Source organism: Sander vitreus, chromosome 7 (assembly GCF_031162955.1).
Source record: "Sander vitreus isolate 19-12246 chromosome 7, sanVit1, whole genome shotgun sequence".
NCBI classification, from domain to species: Eukaryota; Metazoa; Chordata; class Actinopteri; order Perciformes; family Percidae; genus Sander; species Sander vitreus.
Genome location: NC_135861.1, coordinates 18,323,062 through 18,347,770, shown reverse-complemented (window position 1 = coordinate 18,347,770; position 24,709 = coordinate 18,323,062). Strand labels below are relative to the sequence as shown.

Here is a 24,709-nt window from a genome sequence, read left to right as displayed (position 1 = left end):
TCAAAAAAACTTTTAAGTGTCAGTTTATTAAAAAAAAAAAAAAAACATTTTACACTGTAAATTTACATTCAGTAATACTGTTCTCAAGCTGTACAGGTAGCATCACCACAATCACACAATCCATCAGCAAATGCAGCAAAAGACTAAATCCATGTAGGAAATTCTACGTGTATCTAAGCACAATCATCTTTTCACAGTCCATATTTTATTCTCTCCAATGTGAATGTACAGATCCATAGACACTCCCCAGGCCTCCTGAGATCATCAGTCAGCGACTGGTATTGTCTGCCATTTCTGTGTCCGAGCTGAGGCTGAGATCGGCTATGTGATACAGGGCGGGATCAGGGAGAGGGGAGAGCTGCGACTGGATGGTGTGAGCGCTTCTATCTCGTGACCGGACAATCGCTTGGCGCAGACAAGTGATCCACTGCTGCTTGCTGAAGGAGTCGTTGGCTTGCAGGCTGTATGGGTGAGCTTTGGAGCGCCCTCTGCTGCTCACACGGAAACAGTTCTTCACTGGGAGATGGAGGGACAGAGAGGAGGAGGAAGGAAATTGAATGGAATCAAGGTGGTAGGTTTCACATTAACTAAGAAATTCACACCTGTTACATATACATTACTGTAGTGCTGAAACAGTTGATCATTTAGTCAATTGACACAACATTAATCGTCAAGTATTTTTTTTTTTTTATTGGGCCAGTCATTTATTAAGGATACTCGTTTGCTGGTTAAAGCATCTAAATTTAGACCTTTTGCTATTAATATCAATTAATTGATTTATAATGATGCTGTATGCACATGTTACCTTTATCATTTCCTCCAGTGAAGGCTCCCCTGAAGGTGCCCCCTCCACCAGCCTCCCCATCTGGGATCTCCTCCAGATTTATCAAGTCGTTAGGCAGAGGCTGTCTGTACACATGGAACAGCTGGCCTCCGTCTCTGTCCTCCCCCGGCCTGGTCAGCACCAAAGCCAGCTCAAACAGGAATACATGCAGCCGCTGACAGAGGACACACACACACACACACACACACACACACACACACACACACACACACACACACAGAGCAATAAGTGATTCAATATGGGAAAATATCTCATACAATCTAGTTTAGGCATACCCATGCATAGCGCCTGAGTCAGAATATGGGCCTGAAGGAGCAAAGCCAATGATAGGGAGAAAGCATTCACAAATGTGATGTGTGGACACTACAAATGACAAACTAATACCCCATCTAAGTTATAAAAAATATGAATGAAAGTTATGAAGTAAAAAATCATCCATTATTCAGACATTACAGGTAACCTCTTTGGCAGGGTTACAACACAAGATCATACAAAGTTACACATACAGTTCCAAAATAAAGGGTCACACAGGGCTAATATAAAGATCAAAATCGACACTTTTGCAGAGAGGAGCAAAGGTCTGTAAGTATATGGATCCACCCTGTCTTGGAGGACCTTTTTCAGTTAAGATACAAACAAATCAACAACCAAAGGTCAATCAAAGGAACCTTAGAGTAGTAAACATAAAAACAGAGAGCCGCTACCTGGCCCTTGGTGTTCTTGAGCTCTCCGTGGCAGTAGAGGAAGCGGGACAGCTGGATCTCTGGTAGTCTCTGACTCTCTTCGAGGTAGGTGAGACCCCGCCTGTAGAACTGACACTCCGCCTCTCCTGTCTTCTTGTTCACCTCCGCCACAATGCTATGGATCAGCTCCAACTGAACAGAACAAAGTAGTCTTACACAAATAATGTATGTACAATGCATTTTATCTGTCATTTTGGTGATAAAAACAGTGTGTGAGATCTTGGTTGGGTTCTGAATAGAATACGACTCATACTATATATTAAAGCAATAGGTAAACAAATGACATATGTCATATGTTTACTATGATTGCATCCTGTTTCATGTGTTAACCTTTAATGACCACAGTAAAAGACTACAGGCATGTCAAATGCAAAACTGTCCCCTGAACTTATTTTCCATTTATCATTCCTCGAGTCTTCTTTAGTATAAAGTCACTGCAGACCAGCTGAACATATCACTTGATCACTGAAGTTCATGTTTCAAAAAACAATTTTCTCTTGCTGCCATTTGGAGGCGCAAATGTGCACAGTAGTTTAGATCTTAAAGTGCTCATATTATGCTCATTTTCAGGTCCATAATTGTATTTAGAGGTTGTATCAGAATAGGTTTATGTGGTTTAATTTTCAGAAAACACCATATTTTTATTGTACTGCACATTGCTGCAGCTCTTTTTTGGGCTTTGGGCTTTTTCACTTTGTAAACCTATAATGTGCACAAAAATATATATAATATAGATATATAACAATAAAGGAAAGGCCAAAAACCACAATATGAGCACTTTAAAGCCAAATATCTGGGCTTCCCACACTTTCATAATAAGCAAAGAAAAGCCTAAAACCTATAAAACTAACAAAGCCTTAAATGTCCACTATTTCTTTTGTACTGATGGATATTTGAACAGTACTGCGTTTTAATAATTTGGATTAGTGCGTTATAATCCAGAGCGGTTAATTTTCATGCAACTAAGAAAAAACATCTGACCACCTATAAGATTGTGAAAATAATTAAATGAGTAGCAATACCTAATTAGAGGCTTATTGTGTATGAAACATTACTAACACCGTATAAAAACCATTATTAATACATTGTAAATGAATAGTTAATTAAACTTTAGTTAATAGTTATTTGTCTGTTAGACAATGAAATGAGGATTTAAAATGTTAATTATCAGTAATGTTATAGTTTATGTTAATGTATTATTAGTTTATCCAATAATTAGTTTAAACATTTACATAGATAAATAATACTTATAAAGCATCAAGTAACATTATTTGGCCCAATTAAATATTTTTTTGGTGATCTGTAAAAGAGATGATTATTTTACTATTTGTGCACTGATAATATCTATCTAAATCATGTTTATAGATGCTTTGTAAAGTATTTATTAACCATAAACAAGGTAATATAATCATCTTTACAGTTAAATTGTTTGGTAATCATGAACAAATACTTTATACAATATATATAAAATGTTATGATGTGAACAACAATAAACTGTTAAAATAAACGATAGCTTAACTAATAATTAGTAAGCATTATTAGTTCTCATTTCATTGTTCGTTAACAGTAAAATCACTATTAACTTTCAAGTCAAAAACGATTCTCGATTAAAAAAAAACTATTCACAGTATGTAAATGTAGTTACTTTTCCCATGTGATTGCAGTAGACAAAAAAAAAAAAAAATATGAATTGATTTTTGGAATTCTAAGAGTCCATTTTGAATCGGTAGAGCTTGAATCGCGACTCGAATATGAATCGATGTTTTTGCACACCCCTAAAGAATGTGTAGGACACCAACTTACAGCATCAGACAATGTGTCCTCGTCCGGGTGATCTGGAGGCGTGCACTTCTGTATCTCTTTCAACAGGAGGGGGTATTTGACCAAACGGCTCCGAGGGAGATCCAGGAAGTTCCACAGGTCCAGTTTCCTACTAAATGAAGACTCCTGACACAAGCGCAGGAAGTGCTCAACTTTTTTCTCGTTCTTTTTCTGGTCCAGCAGCGCTTTGGCACACACCTGGTTACAGCAGTACGTAACATAGGCCTCCAGACAAGGAAACTGCAGACAGGAAGATTGGAGGAGCAAAGGAGAAATGTGTAGTCAGTTAATCAGGTGTCCTGAGAGTGCCCGACAAAATGAGATTACATTTAAAAAAGAAAAAGAAAAAAAGAAGCAGACTGAACTCAGTGACTGTGGTGTGGAGAGGAACATAATCGAGTAAAAACAGGAACTGGAGAAAGTGAAGGTGGGTTGTGCCATTTTCTCTTCTCTCTCAGTCATTGGTTTCCATGCAAATACTCACCCAGTTCATCAGAGTAGGCCCCACCTCTCCAACTGTCTTTTCTAATCCCCTCAGCCGCTCAAGACGATACAGAAGATCTGGTATAAAATAAAGATAGAACACTCGTACTGTTGAAGTCGTATAGATTTTTTACGACTGAATGCCTGGGTTACTACAGCTCAGAGACAGATGAACAACACTCAGCAAACTCTCACTCAGTTATAACATGCAACCACAAGTCAATAAATTCACACTCTCCCTGAATGGCTTTCCATTCTTGATTCTGGCTGAACAACACAGTTAAAATCAGTATCTCAGTCATCCAGGTCATAGTTCCAGGGAAGATGCATATATATTGTGATAATTGATGTTTAACGCAGTGGTGGTCCACTGTTATGCATCTTATCAAAGAAAACCCATCATATATGTATCGCAAAACCTTAAAAAATATGACTTTATACTTGGAATCGTTAATTTTGGACAGAACACTGTGAAACAATGGAAGTCAACAAATGATATTTTGCTTTCCACTCAGCCATATGATTAGGAAATAAGGAGTTTGATAATAATAATGTTTATTTGATATAGCACCTTTAACAGACAATGTCACAAAGTGCTTCACATGATAAATATTGTTAAAATACAGTAAGATCCAAACAGAAAATACCAATGGAAATAAAAGATGAACCCTTTGAGGACAAAAGACACACCAGCGAGTCCAAGCGATGTTTGACAACAGTGATATTATAAAATTTAATTTTAGACATTTATTTACTATTTTATCAATATATTAAACTACTTTTGTGAACCCAACACGTTTGTAAACGTATTTCAAGCACCAAAACAACAGACTGCAGGTATGTTTCCTCAAGAGATTTGAGAAATTTCAAAAAGCGAACATCAACTTTTCACCTTTAGGGCCAAATGATCTCTTTACACATTGCTCTGGAACTAATTTGGGCTTCAAACACACGGGGATCAGTTATATGCAAATACCCTTAAACGAAATATTAAATGCCCTTAGACCTCAGAGGGTTAAAGACTTAAAAACCCAAAGTTAGAAACATGAGACAAAAGCGAGTCTAAACAAATGGGAGAGTGTGCATTGCAGAGAGATGGTTTACCTTGATGGAGAGGAATGAGAGAGTCCAGTGTACCAAAGATCTGTCCAAGTTCACTCTCCGTCAGGATGTCCAACTTCAGCATGGGCTCATAGTACACCTGGTAGCACACAGAGACCAGGAGGCAAAGGTAAGGAAAGAATGTATGCAGTACCAAAACACGTGTGAGAAGCTCAGATCAGCAAAATGGTTCTGATATAAAGTAATAGAGGTCAAATACTATTGTTTTAGTCGACAAGTACCTTCTTGACCAGACTGAGGTCCTCAATGAGTTGTTTCTCACCCTGAGTCAGCTCATAGATCACCTGCAGAAAACACATGCACACAGACATGTGGATACAAGCACATGCAAACACACGCCTGGATACAATGAAATCCACAGAGACAGACAGCATGAGCTCTCACAGCTGATTGTTCAATAAAGGAAGTTGAGCCTTGAGTGCCAGCTCACATCCTCTTTCAAAATCCCTGTGCAGTGTCACAAAGAGTAGCTACTAGTCACACTCCAACCGCAGCCCCACAGCTTGACCCACATACCCTCCAAAAAACATTGCATAATATTAAATAACCTAGAGCTGGGAGATATAGAGAAAATCAAATATCACAATAATTTTGACCAAATACATTGATATTGCGGCAATATTGTAGGGTTGACTATTGGCGCTTTTACAAAATATTGACACAATGAGATATTTTATAACTAATCATCAATAACGTGGATATAATCACTAAGTAGGTAATGGCAAATAAAAGAACAGCTATAACAGTCTGGTAAGTTCAGAAAATGACATCACTTTACTGTAATGTTGCCTATAAAACCAGGAAAAGACAACACGTCATATTGCGATATTGAACATTTTTGATGACATCTAGCTTCATACAGTATATTGATATAATATCGATATATTGCCCAGCCCTAAAATAACCCTGCAGAAAGTTTAGTCCCTGCAGCTGAACTAAACTGAAGAATGCTGCCCCTCGCACCTCCTGTCGTTTAATCTCCTTTGCAGTGAGGTCATGACTCTCCACAGTGTCACTCCAACATTGGCTGTTGCGCCGGCGTGGAAACGACGAGGCCTTCGTGCGAGAGCGCAGGGGAGCCGGGGGCAAAGGTCGAGCCTCTGTGCGGAAACTAATGGACCGCTGGGAAAATAGCAGAGGAGTAGAAGGTCGTTACCTTTTCAGTTTGCATAACAACAGGTGTGTCAGTGTGTTTGCAACTTGTTACCGAAATGGACTGTCCAATGCGTTTCAGAGCAGGGGTCTTCACCGGGGTTATGACACCTGTTAGGCTGTTGGACTTAACCACAGGTTTGACCCTTTTATTACTGGGCTCCTAGAAAGAAATCATTTATAAAAAAAAAAAAGAGGTAAGAATCCAGCTTTGACACGTTTGAACAAAACGGTCCTCAAGCTTATCAGGGTGGGTCATTCATCCAACTATTACTGGCGGTACATTAGAAGACTTTAAAATAACTGAATGCACATCTGGTACCTGCAAAAGAGGAACACCTCACCTCTGAATTCCTCATGTGGTCAGACATCATCTCAGCCTCATCTTCCTCTTCATCCTGATAAAACACAACAGGTCACACACAACAGAATAAGCTTGACGTGAACTTGAGAAAGAGGGAGATGTCGAGAGGGGTGAGATGTTGCATGGTGCGGATCTCTCATTTCCTGTGTGACTCTTTCAAAGAGGAAGAAGGCTTGAAACTGTGCCTCTGTAGTAAAATACAAGATGTCTGCCTGTTTTGTGCCACACTAACCACATCAGCTGTATAGTCTTTGCAGTATCAGAGTGAGATGTATTTAAATACCTGCAGTAAAAATGTATGCGTTTATGATACATGTGATAAAGATGCCAGCAAAACAAACTTGAAAAGGGGAAAATGTGGCGGGATGTGACTGATATTAAAACAACATTTAGAGGTTTGTGTATTCAAGGAGCTTGTGGCTGCACAGCTAAACATGATGTTCACATCTCTCGTCAGCTCTCCACTCAGCATTGTGGTCACAAAGGTAAGGTTGACTAACTTCCGCTAGTTACAGAGAGACAGAGAGAGACACAGAGAGAGACGAAGATAAAGAAGAGGCACTGGAACACAGGGTTTTGATGGTGCATGTCAGATATCACTCACTTCTATGATTCTGATAACAGGTTCAGGGGCTGGGTCTTGTTTTCTCTTCTTCTAAAAAGAAGAAATTTACAAGACAGTGAGTTTCTTGGTTTTTAAGACAGTGCCCACGTAGGTTTTAGATGAGAAAATTGAGGTGTAAGAAATAAGGTAGATGGGGTGACTAACCCCAGCATGGTCACAGGGGATGGACTGTGTCTCTCCTTGCGCTGCAGACCTAAACAGGGCAAAAACCAAAGACAGTTATTTTACTTGACATACATCTTAGAAACACAAAACACAACGCCCTGAGTAGCTGAATGGATCCTAGTTGCATGTGCCTTCATGACTCATTTAACAGATTTGTGCCTCAAGTTATATAAAAGTACATTATTTACAGAAAGGTAAAGACTTAGAGTACTGAACATTAACGGTTAAGCTTTACCATTAAGCCACGTGTACCAACTTTAAATACCATTTGTCTCCTACATATTTAAGTATACTACCCTGTAAGATTTTGAACCTCGCCCCAGTCTGATTTCAGCATTAATATACAGTAGGTGGCACCCCAAGGTACAAAAAGGTAATGAAAGTAAGTTACCATACCAGAAAGTCCTTGTTTCACCAGTCTCCTCCACGTCCATTTTTTCTTTGTCTTTAATGCATCTTTACAGAAACATTACACATTCTCCAATAAGGGTTGAAATCCAAATTCACAGCAGTCTTTTCTCCGTACAGCGAGTTGTTTGCGTGGAGCTTGTCAGAGTTCAGTGCACTCCTTCCTCATCTCACACCAGACCACATCCTTTAGGGTTGCACACTCACGTATCCGCTCTCAGAGGAGGGTTTAAAACTCGACTCGTTCAAACCTATCACACCAACTAACAGATCGAACTTTAACACCACTGGTGAAGACTGAATTAAAATGTTGTGGAGCAGAGGAAGTGAGAGTACATTTATGACAGCAAATTATTCATGAAGTAACCTTTTCAACAAGGTAACCAATTAGTTTTTACAAATAATTTTGCAAGGTCATCTAGGACTGAATTTCTTGCATACTCTGCAATGAAAAAAAATGTTATGGTAAATTCACAGGTAGGCGTTTAGCAGATTTAAGCTGTGCTTCCCGGATATGTTCTAGAATGAAACTTCTGATGCAAGGGGCAGAAGCACGTCAAACAGACAAGAAAAAAAAAAAGAAGCATCTGACACCTTCAAATTGTTTGATTAAAGTATTACTCTAAAAAGTGACATTTAATCATTTTTTACCAAATCTACACAAAAAGTCAAATAACCACACAAATGCAGGTGAGTTTTTACATGTTTATTCACTATCACACTAAGTGCACCAATTTCAAGATCCATCTCATTGCCTTGCTCTTATACTGTAATGTCATTTGGAGTTAACAAAGTAGAAAGACAGTTTATGATCTACAAGGTGTGTGCACCAAAACTGTCGCCCCCCCAATTAAAATAGAAATGAACAAAAGACATGAAATATAAAGAGAATAGAATAAAAGAGAAAACTGATGTCATGTGCAAGAGCCCCTCCGAAGCCAGAGTGCTAGTTGAGGTGGGTGTAGTGGTGCCTCAAGCCGGCAAGGGTTCATATTAGGCCAGCGTGAGATACTCAGATTACTTTCCAGCCAGGAGGGGCTGTTGACTCGGATTTAGCGGTGTCCTCAGGTGCTCCTACAGTTTCAAATGTGGGGTCTTGGGTGGAATTGAGGGCAAGGATACGGCCTGGCGGCAAAATGGATTTTCAATACGTGTCGCCATTTCTGGGATTCTTGGCTCAACTTTTTATTTAATGAGGTGCATCTTTATTAAAAAAAAAAAAAACAGTAATGTGGGACCAGGTCTATGAGACAGGGGTTGGAAGAGAGCAAGTAGAGTGGAGGGGAGACAGTTGGCTGGATTAAAAAGATCCCTCTTAAGTGCTGAAGGCTATTCGAGAGTTTGAGGATGTTTTAGTGGGACACTGGCTGGGCTTTGGAGTACCAAGAGAACAGTAATGCTTAGAATTAAACTGAGCGGAAAGGTTCTGCTACTGAGAAACATCAAGAGGTCCAGTATACATGCTCCCTTCCACCAATGACCACCCCCCCCCGTTCCCACAGCCAACCAACAACGGGATACCTAACACATACAGTTAACCTTAAATCAGCTTACTGGGGCTATGTACACTCAGGCACAGGTTTACACAAACCACAGGCCTAAAAAAAACAACTGATTGATCCAATAGAGCTGACCTGGATCAACCCACCCATCCCCAATTCCCTCCTCAACACCCACACCCTTCCCACCCTCCTGTGGATGGGATCATTGTGGAGCTCAGCGGATGGTGTATCTGACATAGGGCACTTCCACGTCTTCGTCTGACAAGTCATTACAGCACAGCTCAAACACCAGGGCTTTCACATGCTTGCCTAGCTTCTTTTTGGACACCTTGGTGACAATCTCTGTCATCCTACGGGACACAGAACACAATTATGACAATGAATAAAACACTCAAATGTAATGCGTCTCAAGTGCATCTGGACAATATACTCACGGCAGGTCCAGTCTCTCTTTGAGTTTGGCAGCAGGCATGAAGAAAGAATAGAGCATGGACACTCCCTGAGAAAGCATGGTGATCTCCAACTTATGCTCATTCTGACAAAGAACAGAAGAACAAAAATAGGGTTAATTGTACGCCAGAAACCACATGGTGGCAAGGTGAAAAGGAGTTGATGAGAACGTACTTTAAAGTAGTCCAGGAACTGTCGGAGTGTCATCTCCTCTCCATTGGGCTGCAACCCCGTGACCTCGAAGCGATCCCACAACGTCCAATCGATTTCATAGTACTGCAAAAACAGTGAAAGAGCGAGGGTTGATGCCAATGATGATGAAGTCACAGAGAGACATCACAAACGGCACCCAGTTATTGCTGCCCTTTATTTGACTTCCTACCCTGCTTCTAATGCATTTTAGAAGCAGGGTAGGAAGTCAAATAAATCAAAACATTTATATTTCTCCTCAGCACACACTGATACCAATCAGCATGAGAAGGCGAGTTGCAGTCACTTACACCCAGGCAGACACACTGCATCGCCTGGTGTATCAGTATTAGCATGGCTGGATCATCATCGGAGACTAAAACATAGTGTGTGTGTGTGTGTGTAAACTAGCACGGCAGTAAGCATGATCGGCGGTCCGCATACAGTAAATGACTCTGGGTTACCTTATTTGACAGTAATCTATGCACTGACCTGTTATTTCTGATAATTTCATAAACAAAAATGTATATTATGCTTGAGTAAATAAAGCCCCAATTAACAAAACTGGTTAAAAAAAAGTATTATATTTAAGAGAGTCCGGTACGCCCGACTCTGAAGATAAAACTGAGATTAGCTCCCATATTCACATTTATGTTCTGCTCGTTAAACGGTTGTTTGGTAAATTGCTCTTAAACACAGGATTTGAATTGCTACTTTTATTCTCAATTCTTATCATTTCGGTGCTGGTGATTTTCCTTTGGGGCTGGCTAAAACCTCTTTTGGGGAGGGCGGCAAAAATTCTTTGACGTTGCTACAGTGGGGACACATTATACATCTTCATATAGACATCTGATCAGCCCAAAACAAGTAGGCATACACATGTAGCTGCCTACCTTGTGTGTGGGAGCAGCGATGGGCTCAGAGAAGGCAAAGAAAGGCAGGGCCAAGTTCATGAAGCCATTCTTGAAAGATTCCAGCTTCTTGTGTCCTTGGACAATCTTGATGAGCTCCAGGCACACTAAGCCCACCACTGCAGCCGTGGTCGTGGCGATAGCAGGAATGATCTTGCCAGCTATCAGTTTGCTCTGTATTGGATGGTGATGAGTACCAGCGTAATGACGAAATATAACAAAGTTGATTTGTGTTTCAAAGAGATACATTTGCAGCAAAAACAGTTCAACAAAGTTATTTCAACCAATGCCAAAAAAATGTGTGCCCCCACCTTGTGTCTGTCCGTGGGGGGAATGTCGTAGTTCTCTGCCCTCAGGTTGGATGATGCTACAATGAAGTCCATGTGGAAGTTGGTATCATCATCCTGTTAACACAGGGCACACAGTCGTCACAAAAACAGGACTCGATTAAGTTTGCATTGAGGACTAACAGTATAGCTGAAGAGATTACAGAGAAATGTAGATGGAGGAAAGATAGTGTACCTTCTCAAAGTCAATGGCGCACAGTTTGAACTGCGAAGTCTCAGGGGAAGGCAGCTGGACCTTCAGCTCCTCCAGTCTGCAGTCATCTATATACAAAGAAATCAGTTGTACATGTGTCTCACAGTATCAATATATAAGCTATTACCAACAAGAAATCAATAACTTAAACTCATTAGCCGATGAGCTCTGAACTTAATTGATGACTTTAAATGCTTTGTTGTTCATGCACAGATGTGCGCGTCTTACCAACAGAGGAATTGCTATTCTGCAGCTCCTGATCAGAGACGTGGATTTTAACCCCTGAACGAGGGGTGAAGGGTGGCACCTTGACGTCCTGCAAGATCTTAATCACAGCTGCACGATCAGTGCTGCCTTGCATGCCGTACGTGTGGGCAAACAGGTTGGCTCCTGCCATTACATAGTCCATGTGCAGCTCCTACAAGAGAGCACTCCTGTCATTGTCAGGTCTTGAGACTGGATAGACGAGTTCAGAGCAGATATTGGTCTAGTACAAACGAAACACAAACCCGTACTTACATTGCTAGTGCTGAATTCTAGGGGGTGAGGACACCTCTTTGGGCCAGACCAGAAGGGGGCACCAGAGCTGGTAAGCTGAAAGCCACAAATAAATTAATACTTCAAGATCCCTGAAATGCAAAACCTTAAAATCTGGGGTTGGGAATGATTCCATAACAAGTCTTAATGACAATTGTATTAATTACATTGTATGCCTTTAATTAGATAGCATTAATAGAGAAATGACTCCAGTCGGACCAGATCGGGGCATTGTGGTTCATGTTCAGTGTAGTCTTTCAATGCCAGACCTATGCACAGCACTGTGATAGGTCTGGCTACACCACACATACATTTTAGGATAGGAGAAAAAAAAAAACACAAAACAAAAATAATAATAAGTAACAGGGGGCATGGCAATGTTTTGAGTCCATGTGAAAAAGGGGAGGGGGTTTCAGTCCAGACAGCATTCCAAGTCAACTGTGATACTCACCATGCAGGGACTTTAATATGTACCTGATCTGGGGGGAAGTTGTGCAGTAGCTGGCGGATGTTGTTGCTGTATTGGCACTGCCAGTGGTTGCGTGCCCAGGCTACACAGTCAGCCCAGCTGTGGGGGCAGTCTGTGACGAGACTTTTGTAAACAGCCTCCAGCACCTCCACAGGCTGAGCTCCGGGGAGTTTCAGAGTACGCTCCATAAATTTAGGATCTCTGCAAGGACAAGGATCACAAACCTCATACGATGGTACAAACATGTGAAGAGCTGCCACTTTTTGTTCCATCTGTTCACCCAGAAGGGTCGATTTAAGAATCATTTAAAGCATGGGATTGGGATTTTTCCCCTTCAAGGTTTAAATATAGTCTGTATTAGACTATCTACCACAAAAGCAAGAGCTTCTTAATATCAAACCCTAGAATTACGAGGACCTTGCTGAGACCTTTTACAGATTGCTAAATAGTCTCGAGGCGAGCTTTCACAAGTACTGAAGAGTTCACCAAGAAATTCCACAAACACTGGACAGTATCAACTGCTCCCAACTATCTAGCAAAAAAAGTAGTTTTGCCAATCTAAAACAACTTTCATAAGTGATATCACATGGTCACTTTGGTATGACAGGGAAGGCAACTCACGAGAGGTACTGCATGGCGTTCTCTGGTGGCTGTTTGAATAGTCCCTCAAACTCATCACGGGCCCACTGAACAGGAGATGGAGTAGATCAATCATACACTCAATTGACTAAATCAGAAGTACAGTATTTGTGTAAAACTAAAAAGGTAGTGTTATCTAGAGCTGGCCAATACAATTTAATTCTCCATTTCATCATATTGTGACACAATTCTCAGAGATATTGCAGTTCTCCTGTTTGAATTATTCATTAAATACAATCTTACCAAAAGCTGTTATGGCAGGACATATTCAATAATTCTATACACAATACATATTTTGTGTGCGCCTACTGACCTGCAGTGTGTGTTCAATGGCATTTGGGAAGTTCTTGAGGGTACAGATGGGGATGGACTTCTCAGGTGGGTCTTGGCTGGAGCTGTACGACTCTGTGAGGAAGGGGATCACAACCTGGACATTGCCTTTGGTACCCAGAGTACCAGACTCCAGTAAGGGTTTGCGGTAGTACACACACCTCCGATCCATGTACATACCTGCACAACGGGCACAAAACACAAGGCAGAAGACCGGGCTTAAATAAAGAGGGCGATGGTTTCAAGTGTCAAGATCCTAAATTAGGTTTGCCATTAAGTAAACACTGTCAAACATTTTTTTTATTTAAATGTCTGTCTCTTACGTGCATCAACATTGTCCAGTGCATTTGTCACTCCATCAAGGCTTTCAAAGAAGTCGTCATCGTAGACCCTCTCTGTGTCAGGGCCCACCCTGTTCTGGTGACCTGTGATCCTGATGGAGGGGTTCATCTGCTTTACTGCAGCGGCAGCTGTGTCACTCTTCATTTTCTATTACCACAGACATACAAATGAGATCAATTGTGACCTTTTCACTTTGATGAAATACAAACAGTATTGCAACTGACCAGCAGAAAACCACTACAGTGGTCATAGTTGACTACTTGACTGATTTGTGGTCCACACAAAATACTCTGATAATTTCTGTGCATGATGTGGTCTTTTATAATGAAGGCCCAGACCAGTAAGGACATTCCAACAATAACTGCCTACGAAAGGTGTCTGGCAGTTGTGGGTTCCTCAAACCACAACTTCTTTGCTAACATAAGGTCACCCTTGAATAAACTAAGGCAAACAAATAATGTCTTGTATCAAATTGTGTTCCAATTAGGGATGTCACGATACCAAAAATCTAGCAGTCAGTACCGATACCACCAGAAGTACATGATACTCGATCCCAAAGTCAATAACACGGTGTAAAAATAAAATAAAGAGAATACTTAAACATTAATTCCTTTATTTAAACATTTGAAGGGGGTTGGGACAGTCATGTCACTCTTTTCAGTGTCAGTTCACCCCCGTCCCCCAACTTTCTGTCACTGTTTTGGTAAGGAGTGATGTGGACGTGATTTAGGTGTAATCGGGAGAAGTCGTCAGTCTAATGGACCCACAGCCCGCTGCTCTGAAGCCTGGCATCACCACACAGCCAGCGTACGGTAACGTCTTCCATAAGTTCACATGGATCTCCCAGACAACAAGCATGTTTAGTTAGCCTGTTTATCTCTACCATTGTTGTTTTTCCACATAGAACCAGTCTGGTTAAGGTTAACTTAACTGACGTTAGAAAGGTCCACCAAAACAAGCTCTAAAGTTAGCTATCCGAGCTAACGTTAACGGAAGAGAGAAACAGACATTGTTTTCGATTTGCAAGCTCCAGGTGAAGTCTGGAAAGCCGTTGCTGTAATGCTACGGTAAAGCCAGAGGTTGACAGCGGTTAAGCCGTCGTGCACGGCAAGAATGATGAGGCGCTCCGTTTCTGTGGTGGTGGGTGTTGTTCTCCAGCATTTAGCGGCAATGAGGGAGAATTACATCCCCTGGTATCTACGGTACTGTAGAAAAATGTTTCCAGAATTTTGGTATCGACTTGGTACCGAAGTAGCGGATCTCGTGACATCCCTAGTTCCAATACCAAAAAAATTCACATGTAAGTGGACAACGATGCAAGTGACAGAGACATCACAAACGGCACCCAGTTATTGCTGCTCTTACTAAATGCATTAAAAGCAGGGTAGAAGTCAAATAAAACAAAACGTTTACATTTCTCCTCAGCACACACTGATACCAATCAGCATGAGAAGGTGAGTTGCACTCACTTACACCCAGGCAGACACACTGCATCTGCCTGGTGTATCAGTATTAGCATGGCTGGATCATCATCGGAGACTAAAACATCTAATAACCAGGGTGGGTGTGTGGGGGATTAGCACGGCAGTAAGCATGATCGCGGTCCGCATGCAGTAAATGACTCTGGGTTACCTTATTTGACAGAAATCTATGCACTGACCTGTTATTTCTGATAATTTCATAAACAAAAATGTATATTATGCTTGAGTAAATAAAGCCCCAATTAACAAAACTGGTTGATTATAAGTGTCTAGTCAATCTGAAGTGGAAATCCATATGCAGCACTGCTCGGAAATGTCAAATTCAATCAATAACGAACAGAGTTAAGCAAAGACGATACTGACCGTAACATCTGAGGGTCTGAAGAGGAACTGTCTGTTGAGGTTGGACTTCTCTATGGTGTCCATGTCTGTCACAATGACCTCTCCCTCCCCGCCTGCCAGTCCAATCATGGCAAAGTTTTTCAACAGCTCACAGCCAATTGCACCAGCTCCGACCTGGAAAAATAAGCCTTTGTGAGTAAAGCTCTCAGAGTTGTCCTGTAAGTGCCTATGAAAAACACTATTTAATAACCATCATCCATGTGAAAAAAGTATGCATTTCACGTTATTAGGGAACGGTCTGTAAATGTTGGGGAGGTAATTCCAGCACGCCGTTTCCCCCCCAGTATTTACAGTACAGCCACTTTAAAAACTGGTCACCAACATACTGTGTATAAAGTAGTTCAATGATAGGACAGCTTAGACATGAAAGGGGAGAGAGAGGGTGAAGACATGCAGGAAACCTTCACAGGTCGGACTCGAACCCTGGACCTTCTGCGTCGAGAAATTAACCTCAATATATGTAGTACCTGCTCTACCAACTGAGTGAACCGGCCACTACACAGACAATTCTTGTAAGTATGATTAATTCATTGCTGGTTTTGGTCTTTTCATGCGATTTGTTAACAGTAAGAGAAATATAGAATATCACCAGACTTCTCATTTAACAGGATACCAGAGAAGATGCTGGAAAGTTTTCCATTGGCCAACTCACCAGGAAGTAGCGCTGTTTGGCAAGCATATCCTGCAACTTGGTGCCAAACACTGCAATCTGCCCATCGTATCGACAGTTCCTCTGGGAGAAAAAGACAGAAAAATAAAAAAAGGTTTAACGCCATCATGTGCATCCGTCCTCAGCATAAGTGTGTAATGTCCTCTGAACACCTACAGGGGCGCACTCTTCCTCTGTGAGCTCGACTCCTTCCTCTTCAGCAAGGCACTCCAGGGCATCAAAGTACAGCCACTGCATTATGGGCATAAATTTTCCAGTGCAAGCCTGAAAGAACGAGCAAGTAAAAAAATGTAAATAAGCTTTTATGAAAGATTGATTAGGTTTGAACATGTTAGTGCAGTACACGTCCAAACATGTCTAATCAGAGATAACCGTACCACCACTCCACAATCACACTTACCCATTTCATTAACTTTTAAAGCAATATACCAAAAAGGAGTAAGAAATAGGATTTAAAATCCACCTCAATTTGCACACAGTGGATGTCACTGACCTTCATCACTTCCTGTGCAGCCAGACCTCCAATAAAGGCATCGACAGGAGCCAGGTCACCAGCAGCAACAAATGACAGCTTTTTGATAAGAGCTTCATCCAACTGCTCGACTTTAGCTGACCCCGTCTGAGCAGAGTTCACCTCTTTGGCTAATGTCAATAGTTCATCACCATCAGCCTGGAATACACACAGCTCAGCATGTTACAAAATGCCAAAGAAAACTCACTGACTTCATTAATGTAGTGTACATTTTGCCATGCTGCACAACTATCTTCAATTGTATCGGGCATTTTAGGCCTTTATTCATATAGGACAGCTGAAGACATGAAAGGGGAGAGAAGGGGAATGACATGCAGCAAAGGGCTGCAGGGCGGAGTCGAACCCGCAGCGTCGAGGAGTAAACCTCCATATATGGGTGCCCGCTCCACCAGGTGAGCCACCCAGGCGCCCGCTGCACGACTATTTATGTGTAATCCTCCAGTGATTTTTTAGTTTTTGCATGTAATGATAGAGGCTAAAATAAATTATTACAACTTTCACAACAATACAACTTGTCTCATTTGACTTAAACTTAATTATCAAAAATGGTGCAAGTAGTTGGGTTTTATCCATAATCATTAAATTGAAAACTTCAAGCCACTCTGTTTTTTTTTTTATTTATAAATGAGTAAGATTTACCTGGTTCCAAGGTGCAGGAAGGTGGTTGTGTTTCTTCTGGAAGGCGTGGATAGCCTGGAAGCCCACGTGCAGCTGTCCTGGACGCTCGAACTTGGCAAAGTCTGTCAGTATGAACTCTGGCTCAGTTATGGAGGAAGAGATGGATTTCTGCACAGAAAGACAAACAAGATAGTGAGGTTGAACTCGTTAACATGAGATTTACAGTGATAGTAATTTGGGGGAAAAAAAAAAATAAAAAAAAAAATAATAATCATCACACACCAAAAAAGGTCTATAATGGGAAGACATTTTTTTTCCTATAAATGTACTGCTATGCCACGGTGAAATAACTGTGAAAAATGGCAGACACTTACAAAAGAAATCTTCTTGGGCATCTTGACCTGGGAAACAATTCCTCCTCTTACGTAATCTGTAAAGCCTGATGTCTCACAGATGCTGAAGGTGTAGGGACCTGGACAAAGAATAAGTTATGTCAATTTTTAACCACTATAACCACACTAACCAAAACTTGGCTTTTTCTCAAATACAAACAGGTCTTACCCAGAACTTTAATTTCCACTGGCTGGCAGCCATTGAGCTCTGTCATACCCTGAACCTCTGTGAAGGTGACATAGTCTCCACTCTCAAAGCCATGACGAGCCTCATCCAGACATGTCACAACCCCTGGATTGTCCTGGAGAAACCAAGAGTGAACAACATTGTGTCAAAAATAAAAATTGTTGTCTTGAAGCTTGTCCTTATTCCTAATAGCAGCAAGTGGTTGGAAAAGCATTCTTGGCCAGATGTTAGGACTAACCTTGGTGATCATGGAAATCATGGCACTCAGCGGCTGCTCTCCATTGGTGTCGTACACCGTCATCTCCTCACCAAAGTCACAGAAAAGTTGGCTATAATACACAACATGTGAACATAAGCATTAGAGATTGACAGACTGGTTTACACTTGTGAAAACGGTAAATGAACAAGGGTCAGCATCTTACCCAAACAGACCACGCGTGTCTGCCACGATTAGCTTGATTCCTTTGCTGTGGCAGAACTCTCCCACTTGCAGCTGCTCTTCCAAAGTGGAGTTAGTCAGCACTACCACCTAGGTTGCAAAAAGAGACATTTAAAACACCAACTTTACTTTCTGACTGCTGAAATGAGTGGGGCACTAGCTTCTACCCAAGTTATACCTGGAACTTGGTCATGTAGTCTTCGGTGAGTGCTTCGGTGTAGGCATTCACAGGAACGTAGCTGTTGAGTTCAGCTAGACGGTGCTGACTCACCTCTGCTCGGTTCTTCCCTAGGTCCTCCTCCCGAAGGTAAAACTGATCACACAATAACATACATCGAATGTAAGGAAATATTGATACTAAGTCAATCAAGCAATAAGTCCCTATTAAAACGTACAATATGTAACTTTCTGCCGCTAGGGGTCTCTCAACCAAAACTATGGATGGTAAACACAGACGTTTGATGACGTTGGGAAGTTGCGTGGAATTATGGGAGTTTTAATTGCTAAACACTATCGTTGACTAAAATGCATCTGTTCAGGGACGAGTTTACCCATTCAAGTTTATTCACGTTACGTTTATTCATGTCATGCTAATAAAATAGCTGCAGTTTCCAACATAATTACATACGTTTTTCTTGATTCAATCTGTATCAGTAGCTAGCTGACCAGTTAGCTAGTGAGCCAGCAAGCTAACATTAGTGGCTAACGTTAGCAGGTTTTACCACACTATCACAGTATATTTCACATGCCAATGTCACCTTTTGGATTTCACCGAGCAGACGGGGTTTGTTGTAATGCTAGCTAGCTACTCAACGAGGCTGAGAGACAGGTGTGGGTGGGGAACGCAGGGGGACTCTCCGCGATAGCGAGCACGTTCGATTGCTGTTGTCAGCAGCATTAGAACATGTCCCAGCTACCAGATCTCCAGACGTAGCTAGCTAACTGTAAAAAATATATATAACATAGGTATGGTCGTTTTTAGATATTTTAATGCAGAAAAGTTACATATTGTACTTTTAAGGCAACAAGGAAAATAGAGGCCATGTCCACACTAAGACACATACATTGTGAAAACGACTAATACTAAAAAGGTTATCAAGGTATTTTGCAAGGGTTTTACAGCCACATTTTAATACCAAAAACACACAAAGAAAAAGCTAAATCTTATCTATCTGCTCTTTCAGTCGGCTGACAAATTGGGGCACTCACAGATTTACTTTAATAAGAATGAAACAGACACAATTTAGTCACTCCACTTGCTCTCAGCAGTTTAACAGGGGTTAAAGCAAGAAACCATTTGGGAGCCTGAAAAGCTGCCCTGGAAGAAAATGTGTACATTGAATAAAGTATTATATAAATGTAAAACTACTGTCTGAATTCAGGCATGGTGCCTGAGAACTTTAAGCCCTGAGTTTACACCTCTGCTCAGTAACCTCTTATCTATACGATGATTCAAACATGTCCTTGAAAGAATATCAATGTTTATTTTTCACATCTATTTTAAGATGAAACAATGATGAAAAAGGCATTGACTTTGTGTGAAAGAAAAATCAAATCAGAGAGAAAGAGATGGGTTTTCAAAATGTTGCCAGTGTGGACATGGCCTGATATTCAGTGGTTGATTAAAGGCCACTTCCTATAAAAGATGGATGACATGTCAAATAAGTGACAGAAATATGCATAGGCTATTCCATTCAGCTTGAATGAGAAGGGAAACTGGGGCAAATGCCAGTGGCTGAAATAGAAATGATGAGAGCACAAGGTTAAACTCAGACTGGGTCACAGATACAGCTTATATATGCAATCATACAATTATGCAAGGTGACCAAAAAAAGGTCTCTGCTGAGCCTCCAAACTGAAAACCTAAGCAGTCTATTCACACACGTATCTGCATGGCCTTTAATAGACACATCACAATTCAGGTCACAGGCTGATAGACCTAAACAAATCTATCCACTGTAACGTCCTAAAACAGGCTTTAGCTCTAGTATGATTATGTCCCAGGGAGAGGCCACCCACGGACAGATCTGGGTCAGCCCATGGACAGCAAGGGTGGGGGTGGCTACAGAACTCTTTTTGGATGGCAGCAATACTACACAACGTGTGACTCATAACGGATAGAGCCACACTGCACTTTGGAATCAAAGATTACGGCACACCAAATGCAAAACGGCTGAGTGAACCAAGTCTGCCGGACTGAATAGAAAAAAAAAAGAAGAAAAAAAATTGCTGTACTAACGCAAAATGTGAATATACGTGCAAGCTTTCACACACCTGAGAGGAGAGGTCTCTCCATTCTGCAACTCCTTGGTCGTGCACAGTGACACTTCTAACTCCTCCCAGGATGATGTTCTTGGCAATCTCAACTCCAAGACCTCTCATACCAGAGATTAGGACGTTGGAGTTCTGCATGCGCTTCATTGCTTCATGACCCAACACGTAACTACAGAAGGAGAGGAAATATCATCAGCACAACTATGCATTGTTTGACAACTAGCCCAAAAATAAATACTTAAAGTTTGTCAGTTTTCCTTCATTAGGACACACATTCACAGAGATAAGACTTACAGTTGTCTGGAGTACAGGCCTTCATCAATCTCAGCATCATTGCCATTCTTAGCCATGCCCTGGGGAAACACAAAGGAAGGGTTGCAATAAAATGTATGCAACAAGTTTTACCAGAGGTATATAGTGTATGCATTAGTGCTTACGTTGGCAGGTGTGTGGGACAGATCAGTTCTGACAGAGTTAGAGGAGGAGCAGTGGGATCCCGTCTTCGTCTCTGTTCCTGACAAGCGACGCTTCTTGGACAGCGGCGAGCTGGACATCTGTGCATAAACATACACTGTTAAAGGCCGTCACATGAGGCACAACAAGCTGCCCCATGTCGAGAAAATCTTTCAGTTTAGTCTAAATCTTAAGTTTTTATATATATATATCTCGTTTGACAGCTTCAACATTTAAATAAATCAAGCAGAGGCAACCCAGTGTGCAAGTTTAACAATGGCTAAAAAATATGGTGAAAAATATATATAAATCAATACTACAGTTCCATTATTATGTGTATCCAAGATAAATGCTACCCAAACCCCTTCATGTTGAAGAGAGGATTTCTAGTCTAGGGAGCAGCTGGGCTGGCTGCAGGCCAAACACAAATCTGCTAGAAAACGAACTAAGCCTGGGAAGAGACATGAATAGCAGCATTATCAGTTCTTTTCATGGTCAGGGACAGGACTGGCTTGTTTATGAACGTCTTTTGTTCATTATACCAGTATTTAAAAACCGCCAACATCGTTTCAACAAAAAAAGAGCTGAATCATTAAAACTTCACTGCGGTAAAGTGAGCAACACCTCACGGTGGCGTGCAGGTGTGGACACAAGGACCATACAATGCAGTTGGAACTACCCTTTGTATGAAGATATAAAAAAGGGCGTTAGCCAAAATAATCAAACAACATCCAAGAACATTGTGTTGAATGGAATAATTCGGTCAACCCAGTCACTTCGGGAAGTGAAAAAAGGCCGCAGTCTCTCGAACACATTCCCACCGCACGGCGAACATGATCAGCCACAATTTCCGCATCCAATGCAGCTTAACTTAATAGAGTCCTAAAAGTCAAACTTAACAGTTGATAAACCTTTCTACAACTTCAAATAAGGGGGTTGGGCCAAGTAACAACCAGCTAAAATAAAATGTAACCTTTAGATTTTACTCGCAGTCGGTCGCAGTTCGTCAAAAACGAAAATAAAAAGGCATCCGGAGTGACATACCAAAGCACAAATATCGGTTAACACCACCAAGAGGAAACCGATTAAGTAGGTGTGTGCTACTAATCAGTTAAGTGATTTGGCAAAGTGGACAAAGACGGAACATTAATAACTTAAGAGGCAAGAAAACACCAGCGTGCCAGCCTATCCATTAGCAGCTCGGCCTGGGCCTACATTTCCCCCAGTGCGGAACACAACTTTACAAGCTAGCAGCTGCGGCTATATGCAACCTACTCGCAAAAGACAGCAACGGGTTGAGTTTGACAGCTAGCTACCATAGCTCATCCATTGATATGGATTCATATTTCAACACCCCAACAAAAAACAACATCCAACTTTAACGCTCAATGTAAGCAATGTTTGAGAATGATAGACTAGCCATTACAGTCGTGCTCCATTGATTTCTCTTTTCTTACCAATAATCCTTCTCGGTCCCTTCCCAATGCAAACCCGCTCCTCTCCCGCAGTATATAGCTAGATGTCAGTTAATAACGATGGATGTAAATTCGACGATTTGTACAAAGAAAAGAAACGCGATAAGGATGGTCTGCGCTATATTGTCGAGTCACTATGTCGTTGTGCTGAGAGTCTCTATGTAATTGCGTTGCTGGCTTTGCGACTGCAGACGGGAACAAAACCAAAATGGCAGATGGGGAGAAAGGGGCGGAGGAGCTGTGACGCATGGGCTAAAATATTCAACAGGAAAGGGTGGCTGTGAGCACGCTGCTCAGCCAAGCGCTCAGCTCATTGGCTGCTAAACATGAGCCAACTTCATCCCGCCCCTGCAACCAGAAGAGGCATGCCATGTTACTGTACAATGAACTGCATGACCACCAGCAATCCATGCAAGACATCTTCAATATCTTCTAAAAACGCGCAGAGCATGTCTGACAAGTGATTGAAAGCATAGAGCCAAGCACGGACTATTTTATATTTTCCAGTAAAAACCCGTCTATCGGTGCTGAATGAAATCCAACAGCAGCTTTGTCTCAGTGACAGGTTAGCGTAAAAGTCGTCTTGTTGTGGAAACTAGACTGCATACACAAAACGTACACTTACAAAGTGCATTGCCAAAGTAAATAACATCGTAGAGTTTAACCAAATTGGATATATCCTCACTACAACGCTAATTGGTGTAACATTATTGTGGTTTGAAGATATTATCCCTTTCCTATGTTCAGCAAAACACTTGTCAAATCTGATGCTACAATGATAAATGAGACAGGTAACATTAGGTAGGCTACTTGCTAGCTATGGTGATGCTGAGCGTCTGGGCCCTCAGTCACATTGAGGTTAGGGGTGAGCATTCTTTGCAGAGGAGGAGTATTGGGGGAGGGGGTGCCTGGCAAATGACAAAGGCCCAGGAAAAGAGTGGGCCGCATATTCTCGGGTACACATGTCGAGGGGATCCCCATTCTCATCTTTTTGCTAAGGATTAAAAAAAAAAAAAAAAACTTACTGTTTTCCACTCTTCAATCGGAGCTGAAACGTATGAATATCATTTATGTCACGTTAACAGACTTCCTAACTTGGCAAGTTAACACTAGTCAATATTACGCTACGTTCACGTTACTATTGTAACATCGATTGTCGTCCTATATTAACGTTAACCAAAATACTTATATTGAGATTAAATATTGCCAGTAGTTCCTAGCAAACGTTGCGTGATGCAAGTTAGCTAGTAACTACCTCTGAACATCGCGTCCATCTAATGTTTGTAGCAAACTAACGTTAGCTTCCCAGCTACCGTTAATCATCGCAGACCATTAATTAGCAGCATTCTCGCGCACATCAAACGTGCAAATTCCAATTAAGAGATAGCTAAAGGTTACATACCAGTGGCTTCTTAGCTATGGTTAGCCGAGGCGCACAGCTGAAATGGTTCAGCTAGCCGACAGCAACTAACGTTAACGACTACCAATAACGCAGATCAAACGACTGCGTAGTTGTTAGCTTGTGTGTAGCTAGCTTTTAAGCTATCTAGCCATCCAACGACTTTTTCCTACTTGTCCCGATATGTTAGCTAACTAGCTAACGTTAGCCAACTAGCTGGGGCTAACACTACCAAGACGAGAGCTTAGCTACACAAGTGTGCAGAACTTACCACATCCGATATTACTCGGCCTGATCTGTAGTATTAAAATCGGCTTGTATTTAAGCAAGAAACCTAACAAACAATGTGATAATTCAACACTGCCGCTGATTGCAAACTGAAAAGTATGTCAGGGTGGCGGGCTCTATGTGAGTTTTTCCGCTGGACGGCTGCCCTGGCTGTTCCAGAACCGTTTCCCCTCACTCTATTTCAGTTGAAAGCAAAGCAAAGCAGCAACATGTGCACGTTACAGGCACAACCATTATTCCCGTCCAGGGGTATCATTAAAAAGTAAATCTAATTGATTTATCACAAGTACATTGTATTGTTCTTCTTTCATGTTCAACCACAATATATAGAAGGTAAAGTGTATTAAATTCTACACCGCTACATAGTTTAATCGTATGTATTAACCGTTAACGAATATGTTCTCTCCCCCCCGTGCCTTTACGGGCATAGACTAATCCGAAGTTCACGCTGGGCCAGATGGGA

The 24,709-nt window shown here is 41.4% G+C and overlaps 2 protein-coding genes and 2 non-coding genes across 5 annotated transcripts; all 4 read right to left on the bottom strand.

Moving 5' to 3' along the window:
• Positions 1-7: 7 nt before the first annotated feature.
• Positions 8-7,911, bottom strand: arhgef3l (Rho guanine nucleotide exchange factor (GEF) 3, like). The gene is made up of 13 exons (XM_078255102.1): positions 7,716-7,911; positions 7,299-7,347; positions 7,134-7,184; positions 6,510-6,563; positions 6,221-6,328; positions 5,977-6,135; positions 5,235-5,297; positions 4,996-5,092; positions 3,893-3,969; positions 3,391-3,648; positions 1,549-1,719; positions 806-998; positions 8-516 (listed from the first exon to the last, which is right to left on the bottom strand). Exons 1-13 carry the CDS (start codon positions 7,751-7,753, stop codon positions 269-271), a joined length of 1,566 nt encoding a protein of 521 aa, XP_078111228.1. The 5' UTR covers positions 7,754-7,911; the 3' UTR covers positions 8-268.
• A 953-nt stretch (positions 7,912-8,864) lies between these two features.
• On the bottom strand, positions 8,865-24,434 carry uba1 (ubiquitin-like modifier activating enzyme 1). 2 transcript variants are annotated; one of them, XM_078255100.1, is made up of 26 exons: positions 24,230-24,434; positions 21,069-21,185; positions 20,926-20,984; positions 20,632-20,800; positions 18,536-18,670; positions 18,341-18,447; positions 18,157-18,247; positions 17,901-18,033; positions 17,714-17,811; positions 17,361-17,507; positions 16,683-16,859; positions 16,346-16,453; positions 16,172-16,252; positions 15,481-15,633; positions 13,618-13,783; positions 13,278-13,474; positions 12,947-13,011; positions 12,331-12,526; positions 11,839-11,913; positions 11,548-11,737; positions 11,302-11,387; positions 11,091-11,183; positions 10,762-10,953; positions 9,854-9,955; positions 9,664-9,764; positions 8,865-9,579 (listed from the first exon to the last, which is right to left on the bottom strand). In XM_078255100.1, exons 2-26 carry the CDS (start codon positions 21,183-21,185, stop codon positions 9,444-9,446), a joined length of 3,174 nt encoding a protein of 1,057 aa, XP_078111226.1. In that variant the 5' UTR covers positions 24,230-24,434; the 3' UTR covers positions 8,865-9,443. The 2 variants fall into 2 exon arrangements, with proteins under 2 accessions (XP_078111226.1, XP_078111225.1); XM_078255099.1 differs by lacking the exon at positions 24,230-24,434 and adding an exon at positions 22,542-22,763.
• Positions 10,123-10,243, bottom strand: LOC144521426 (small nucleolar RNA U6-53/MBII-28). The gene has a single exon (XR_013502324.1). It is a non-coding gene; the product is annotated as a small nucleolar RNA U6-53/MBII-28 (small nucleolar RNA).
• Positions 15,053-15,174, bottom strand: LOC144521425 (small nucleolar RNA U6-53/MBII-28). The gene has a single exon (XR_013502323.1). It is a non-coding gene; the product is annotated as a small nucleolar RNA U6-53/MBII-28 (small nucleolar RNA).
• Positions 24,435-24,709: the final 275 nt, after the last annotated feature.

Excerpts from the sequence above, each read along its gene's own strand:
- arhgef3l (XM_078255102.1), bottom strand. The coding sequence starts at position 7,753 with ATGGACGTGGAGGAGACTGGTGAAACAAGGACTTTCTG. Across the intron at positions 7,185-7,298 it reads TCCCCTGTGACCATGCTGGG|AAGAAGAGAAAACAAGACCC; the intron begins GTTAGTCACCCC and ends TCTTCTTTTTAG. Across the intron at positions 3,649-3,892 it reads GGCCTACTCTGATGAACTGG|TTTCCTTGTCTGGAGGCCTA; the intron begins GTGAGTATTTGC and ends TCCTGTCTGCAG.
- uba1 (XM_078255100.1), bottom strand. The coding sequence starts at position 21,185 with ATGTCCAGCTCGCCGCTGTCCAAGAAGCGTCGCTTGTCAGGAACAGAG. Across the intron at positions 13,475-13,617 it reads ACTGGACAATGTTGATGCAC|GTATGTACATGGATCGGAGG; the intron begins GTAAGAGACAGA and ends CCCGTTGTGCAG. Across the intron at positions 13,012-13,277 it reads CCATTGAACACACACTGCAG|TGGGCCCGTGATGAGTTTGA; the intron begins GTCAGTAGGCGC and ends TCTCCTGTTCAG.